Source organism: Gracilinanus agilis, unplaced genomic scaffold (genome assembly GCF_016433145.1).
Source record: "Gracilinanus agilis isolate LMUSP501 unplaced genomic scaffold, AgileGrace unplaced_scaffold20336, whole genome shotgun sequence".
Lineage (NCBI taxonomy): Eukaryota > Metazoa > Chordata > Mammalia > Didelphimorphia > Didelphidae > Gracilinanus > Gracilinanus agilis.
The window spans coordinates 1-7,912 of NW_025351734.1; the positions used below are offsets into that span (position 1 = coordinate 1).

The window sequence follows — 7,912 nt, forward strand, 5'->3', positions numbered from 1 at the left end:
ATATAGGACAGGACTCCAAAGAAGTCCAAAGGAGAAGTGAGGGGAAGGCATTTTCGGTTATAGGATGGGAGAGTTGAGGGGGGCCCCAGACAGACACTGCATCCGCCTTTCTAGAGAAGGGCTTTCCCACTCTGGCCAGAGTGGCAGTGGCTGTAGCAGCCCGACTGCGGTTCGGGCGCCTCCCAGCTCTAGCCAGCCACAAGTTGTCAATCTTTCCCTAAATCCCGCCCGAGCGAGGAAAGTCCTACCAGGAGAGGCCCGGAGTGGGAGGGCAATGTGAAAACTCTCCTCCTGCATTCCTGATCCCTCTTCCTGCTCTTCCCCGCCCCCCCCTTCCCCTCTTCCTCTTTGGCTACGTGGTGGTCTCCCAGGCCGACACCCTGACAGGCAGGCAGGCAGGCACCCCCCAGTGAGGGTAGGGAGAGGGGTGAGCCATTGGGGTCTGGAGTGGGAGGCCAAGGAGAAAACTCTCCGGCAGCGTTCCCGACCCCTCTTCCTGCCCTTCTCCCACCCCCTTCCCTCCTCTCTTCCTCTTTGGCTACGTGGTGGTCGCTGGGACCGACACCCCGAGTCAGGCAGGCAGGCACCCCCGGTGGGATAGACACGGAGGGGGAGGCAAGTCTGGTAGGGAAGGCCTCCGGTTAGGGCAGCGGGATGGGGCCAGGCGGCCGCGGCCGGACCCCTGGCCTCGGGGTGCTCTGTGTCCTGTGCTTCTACTGCTCTCTGAGCCCCGGGTGGGCTCAGTACGAGCGCTACAGCTTTCGCAGCTTCCCCCGGGACGAGCTGATGCCCCTGGAGTCTGCCTATAAGTACGGCCTGGACCAGTACGGCCAGGAGAACTGGGCCGAAAGCGTGGGCTACCTGGAGATCAGCATGCGTCTGCACCGCCTGCTGCGGGACAGCGAGGCTTTCTGTCACCTCAACTGCAGCACCGTGCGCATGGACAGGGACGCGCCCGCCCCTAGCCCTATCCGCGACCCCCAGCCCCAGGACAGGGACAGGTTTGCCGGCTTCCCCGAGCTGAGGCTCTTTGGGGACCTGCTGCACCGCGCGAAGTGCCTCAAGCGCTGCAAGCAGGGGCTCCCGGCCTTCCGCCAGTCTCAGCCCAGCCGAGAGGTGCTGGACGAGTTCCAGCGGCGAGAGCCCTATAAGTTCCTCCAGTACGCCTACTTTAAGGTAAGCCCTCCTCCCCCGGCCCAGCCCTTGCCCGCCCCCCTCCGCACTCCGCCCGCCTTTCCTCGGGCCGCCCTGCCCACACCTTTCTCCCAAGTAAACCCAGCCCTCCCACTGCAGCCCCTGACCCAATCCCTCGTATTTATTTTGGCTTTAGGGTTGGGAGGGACCTTAGAGGTTACGAGCCCAAACCCCACTTTTTATGGGCGAGAAAACCCTCCTCCACCCAGAGAAATGACTTCAACTTCTTTTTCCAAAAAAATCTCTTTTATTTTGAACGTGGCAAATCATAAACGAATTTCAGCGTTTTAATATACTTACGCTCCTCCTTCACCCTCTGCCCTCGTCCCTAGTTCTGTAACCGTAATGAAGGCATAGACTGGCTGCTTGGGCGGGTGTGCCCATTTACTCCCCTCTGGCCACACCAAAAACTGCCTTCCTGGGCTTGGCCTTGTCTAATCTTTTCTTGTCTTCTCCTCAATAGAGTAAGAATTCCTTCAGGGCTGGCACTGCCCCCGTTTTAGATTTGTATCCCCAGAGATTTGAACATAGGTCGGTTCAGCTCTGTCTGACTCTTCGAGACCCCATTTTGGAGTTTTCTTGGCAGAAATACTGGAGTGGTTGGCCATTTCCTTCTCCAGGAAACTGAGGCAAACAGAGTTAAGTGACTTGCCCAGACCCCTACTGCTAGTACACTTTAGAGCTCATAAAGATGGATCTTCCCGATTCCAAACCATTGCTCTCTCCACTGCCCTAAAATAGTAAATGTTTATTCAATGCTTCATTCATTCATTTCATAGCAGTCTTCCAGCATTACATATCCTTAGATCACAGATCTAGAGAAGGAAGGGAAAGGAGAAACTATCTAGTCCAACCCCATTCATTTTACAGATGAGGAAACTGAGGTCAAGAAAGGCCAAGTGCTTTGCCCAGTGTCACAGGGAGTAGTGTGTGAACTCAGATTTTAACTCAAATTCCTCTGCCTCCAAAGCCAGTGCTCTCTCCCATTTCCTCTTGTCTTCTTAGTCATTTCTTAGCCATCCCCATCTAGATAAGTTCCAATCAGCCCCAAAGTCCATCTGTCTTTACAAAATCTTAGAAGAGATCTCAGAGGCCATGGAGTTCAACCTGTGCCTCTCTGTGCCCAGTCTTGTTCTTTCTCACCAACCCACAGATCCATGAGCATTATTGATTCAGCTTCCTGTGTTGGCATAGTCTGCTCACCCTTTGACTGACCTCTTCCAGTTTAATTCAGCTCATTTCAAGAAGCATTTATTACACACAATGTACCAGGCTCTGGGAAATCCTTAATTCTCATCTTTCTCTAACACAGCAGTCTCTCTGCAAAATTCTCTGTTTGGCCTTCAAAGCCTTTCATAACTTGGCTCCTTCCTACTTTGCCAGTTATTTTATAGCTCAGTTCCCTCCTGGATCCAGTGACACTGACCTCTTTGATAAGAAACTCCATTTCCCATCTCAGGGCATTGCCACTTGCTTTTCCCACTGCCTGGAATTCTCTCCATCCTTTCGGTTTTCTGACTTCCTCCAGCTAAAATCTGGTCTTCTGCAATAACAAAAAAAAGTCTTTCTACTCCCCACCTCCCCTTAATGCTAATTAATTTCTCCTGAATTTGTTGATATTATTTAGTCATTTTTTCAGGCATGCTAACTCTCTGTGACTCTGGTGATTTTCTTGCCAGAGATACTGGAGTAGTTTGTCATTTCCTTCTCCAGCTCATTTTACAGATGAGAACTGAGGCAAACCCCAGGATCACATAGCTAGTAAAATACTTATTTACTCATTTTCTGAGATAGAGAAGAGGCATCCAGGTTTCTTCAGTAGTCATTTACTTGCTTAGAAATCCTACTGAGCAGCTAGGTGACTTAGTAGAATGCCAAGCCTGGAAATGGGGATCCTGAGTTCAAAAGTAGCCTTAGAAACTTTCTAGCTGTAGGACCCTGGGCACAATCCCATCACCTTTACTGATCTTCTGCCTTGGAACCAATACTTAGTACTGATTCAAAGACAGATGGCAAGGATTAAAATAAGAAAAAGAAATCCTACACAAGTCCTCATAAATTTTTATTGATGACAAAAGTAAAGTTTAACCCAGATGTAATTCTAGAATTTTTTTAGCAGTCCTAAAACTGTTTAAACAACTTTGTTTATCCAGAAATGAAGACCTTGTGCTTAGTGTTAACTAAAAAAACAAACCCTTACTTTTCATCTTAGAATTGATATATAGTATAGAAGAGTAGTAAGGATTAGGCAACTGAGGTTTTCTGGCTTGCCCAGGGTCCCACAGCTAGGAAGTGTCTGAGACAAGATTTGAACCCAGGACCTCCTATCTTCAGGTCTGGCTCTCCCTCTTTTTCCCCCTCCTTCTTTCTCTCCCACCTCTCCCCTCTCTTTCTTCTTCTCTCCTCCCTCTTCTCTCCCTCTCCCCTTCTTTGTCTCTCTCTTCCTATCTCTCTCTCTCTCTCTTTCCCTCTCTTTCTGTCTCTCTCTCTCTCCCCATCATACATACAGAGACTTAAAAAAAAATCTCTTTCACGTTTTCTTGCTGCATACAAATCTTTATATCTTTCTTGTTTTCCTCTCTTTGTTAGTATAGATCAGTGGTTCCCAAACTTTTTTGGCCTGCCACCCCCTTTCCAGAAAAAATATTACTTAGCCCCCTGGAAATTAATTTTTTTTTAAATTTTAGTAGCAATTAATAGGAAAGATAAATGCACCTGTGGCCATCACTGCCTCCCTGGATTGCTGCAGCACCCACCAGTTGGGAATCACTGGTATAGATCTTATCCTATGTGTTTTGTTTCCTCTTTTCCTTCTCACCTTTTCTTTCTTTTTTTTTAAACCCTTACCTTCTGTCTTAGAATTTATACTAATTATTGGTTCCAAGGCAGAGGAGAGATATGGATGAGACGACTAGGGTTAAGTGACTTGCTCAGTGTCACATAGCTAGGAAGCGGATGAGGCCAGATTTGAACCAAAGACCTTTCCCATCTCCATACCAAACCAAAACTCCTGACCTTTAATTTGCCAAAATATGGACTTGAATTCTAATTGTAAATATATATATATATATATAAATACCTTACCTTCCATTTTAGAACCAATACTGAATTTCAGTTCCAAAGCAGAACAGGAAAGGGTAGGCAAATGGGATCAATTGATTTTCCTAAGGTCACATAGCTAGGAAGTATCTGAGGCCACATTTGAACTCAGGACCTTCCACCTCTAGGACTGGCTTTCAATCCACTGAGCCATCCAGCTGCCCCCTGAAACAATACCTTTACATCAATGATGCAGTATGTGATATTTTCTAATAATCTAATTCTGATAATACTTTTCTTTTGATTGAACAAAATACATATATTTTTAAAATAGTTCCTTGATGTTCATCTACATTGTTCAGTCTCAGTACTCCTCTCTGGAGCTTTTCCGAGCCAGTTTATTTCAATATGGTCATGGTTTTTGGCTTCAAGTTTGTGTGTTGGACCCGTTCCTTGGCAAGCTGAAATGAGACTTGTCAATATTGTCAGATCAATAGAGATGCTAGTGATGTAGTTCTGAAATTCATGGCCTTCAGAAAATGGACTAGATCTCTTGCTGTGGCCTGAGGAGCAAAGGATCACAGATTAGTGCTGGAAGGAATCTGGTCCAACTCCCTCATTTTATAGATATTTTTACTGAGAGGCTGTGACTTGCCTCAGGTCACCTAGCTAGATAAACGTGAGGGTTCTCACTTCAAATCCTGCCTTACTTTAAATTAAACCACTCTGAGTTATTTACCCTGATCACAGACCCAGAGCCTTGCAATCAGAACCAAGTAAAATATGTGACCAGTTTGGAATTCAACTCAGGATCATCTGCTGAGGATCTAGTGATGTTAGCCACTTTCAAAGGGGAATCAGAAGCAGCCAGCTGAAACTAAGAGAGGTGAATTAAGGAATTCAGTCTTGCCCGGGGCTCAGTCCCATCCTGTCTGATTTCACTAGAATCCAATTTTAGTATACATCTGAAAGGAACAATTCCTCCCTCTACCATTAGGTAAATATAACAAGAGTAGTGGATAAGCCGGGAGGAATGGAATCTCCAAACATTTGGATCCAGTCTTTTAGAAAGAGAACATACTCGAGACTGAGATAAGTCATCTCACTTCAGCTGTCTTCAGCTCTCCACAGCAAATGCTGAGATAAAGTGAATCTTTCATTCAGTACCAAGAGGAGGCCTTAATGACCTCAAAACCAATTAATAGGGGGCAACTGGGGAACTCAGTGGATAGAGCGCTACGCCTAGAAATGAGGTCCTAGGTTCAAATCTGACCTCAGATACTTCCTAGCTGTGTAACCCTGGGCAAGTCATTTAACCCCCATTGCCTTGCCCTTACCACTCTTCTGCCTTAGAACCAATACATAGTATTGATTTTAAGAGGGAAGGTAAGGGTTTAAAACAAACAAACAAAACCAATTTATATTCATCACTTACATATAAAAAATCTAACTCAGAAAACTTACCTCCTCCCTGAAAGCTGTGCTTGTTCAATTCACCCCATTCCAATGTCTATCCTAGTCTTCCTTCATGCCCACTCCCTCGTATTCTCTCCACAGGAGTACAATGGGTTTGAATTACATCCATTTGTATATTTGGGATTTTTATATTTGTGTCCTATTTCTTTGATGTGATGAGAGATCTTTAGTCAGGGATTGGGTCTTCTCCATCAGCATGAGAGGGGAAGGACACAGGATTCACCATTAAACAAGGAGTTTCCTGGAAAGGAAAGAGGATTCAGTCCATTCCTTTCCTAGACCTGAACGCTAAGATACCAGTGCCTAAAGGACAGGGCAAGACTGGAAGAGGGATAATGTCTTGTATTGTAAACTGATCAGCCTCCCCGTCCCCTCCTCCATTGGTTATCCTTAAGGTTGCAAGGTGGGTCACCCAGTATCCAGAGAATAGCTATCTCCTTGCATACTTGGTCCCCTGTAGTGACTTCCCAACTGCAGAAACTATAGATGGGTGCATAGAGCAGGGGTGTGTCACATTGGTGTAGACAAGTGCCAACATTCAGTCTTGTTATGGGGTATACCTAGCCTTGGGTTGTGCACCCATGAAGATGGTCCAGCCATAGCACAGCAGGGTAACCACCAGGTGGGAGGCACAAGTGAAGGCAGCTTTCCTGTGGCTCCCCACCGTACCCAAGTGAATGTAGGCATTATAGAACACCTATGAAGGCACCGTCGGCAAATCAGAGCATCAGGGAAGAGGGCACCCACAGCTTCAAACACAGGCCTTGAGGAAAGGCACCTCTTCCATTTGGCTCCAAATGCAGGCAAGGTATAGCAGGGCAGTGATGTTCTAGAAGAAGTGAACCGTGAGGTGGGAGCCACAAAAGATAGCCAGTGAGAAACAGGGAGATCACCAGTGCCTCCAGGCAGCAGCTCATAGCCAACTTCCAACAGAGCCATCCAGTCTATATCCCTACCCTGATTATACTATACCCTAGGAACTCATCTGCACTGTCCTCTGGTCATCCATTCACTCTTTCCCAGACTCCTCTGCTCATGCCTTTCTCTTTTTTCTCTTATCAGAAAAGAAACCATGTTGCTTTTCTTTCTGCGTAGTTGCTTAAGGGTTTAGGCACTTTCTCTTTTTTATAATTTTATCAATTGGCTCAGTTAAAAAGACACATGCTATAGTTTTCAGAGCCTCCCTGTGGACTCCCTTTTTTTTTTTTAAATGGGGCTAAAAGCAGCCATTGACCTCAAGTTTCCTTAAGGCTCTGATGTACTTGCCCTGATGATTTATTAACAAATTGCTTCTTAATTGTGGCTAAGAATACCGGGCACATTTATCATCATTTCATCTCACTTTGTCAAAAGACACCTTAGAAATAGGATCCTAAGTGAAGAGGGAAGCAGAACTTCAGTCATATTTTCCTCTGTATTCTTTTCTTCCCGGAGGGGATCTTTTGCACCATAATCACCATGTGGTCCTGCTGATTCTCTAGCTGGTTTTCTGCCTTTAGTGTATTTAAAGACTTTCCAATGGAGCAAATGAACCAATAGAACTTTTTGTTAAAAAAATCTTCTTCTTACACTATTGCTCAACCACTGCTCACAGTGGAAGGGGAAAATTAGCTTCAAAGAAACATCATAAAACCCAACCTTAAAAGTTTCTAGCAGGCAGATTGTTTCTGTTCCAGGATCCAAAAGACTAACCTTATTGCCTTTAAGTGTACCATCACTGCCCTATCATATTTTTTATATTAATAGAATTTACTTATGTGTCTCAGCCCCTTTTTTCCCTTTCTACATCATTGAAGGTATCATCCAGGAGGCAGATATGTATGTATAAATTATGTCTTTCATATTTCCATTTTTCAGTTTATTCTCTGGAGGTAACATTCACAATTTATTCTTTAAGTATTAAATCAAGAGTAAAATAAGGAAAGAGACAGATAGGAGCTTTTGCAAAGGTCTGATGCATGACTTTGCAAAGCAAAGGTCTGGTACATGCACAGAACTGAAAAAAGGGTTCCAGAATGTGAGGAAGAGATAAGAAGCAGAACCTGGAGGAAGAAGGGGTCCGTTGATTACTGGACAGCAAAGAGAGCAGAGACTGACTTCCTGTGACCATCTTGTATCAAGATACTTCTGTGATCCTGTGAGCTGTGACATTTCTGTACCATCCTGAAATCTGTGTGTGTGTGTGTGTGTGTGTGTGTGTGTG

At 45.5% G+C, this 7,912-nt stretch overlaps 1 protein-coding gene across 1 annotated transcript; it reads left to right on the forward strand.

The window, feature by feature from the left end:
* Positions 1-598: 598 nt before the first annotated feature.
* LOC123254354 (cartilage-associated protein-like) lies at positions 599-1,176 on the forward strand (the record flags this gene model as incomplete). Its single annotated transcript, XM_044683392.1, has 1 exon — positions 599-1,176. A coding segment is annotated over exon 1 (522 nt), but the record flags the coding sequence as incomplete, so codon positions are not given.
* Between the last annotated feature and the right edge of the window lie 6,736 nt (positions 1,177-7,912).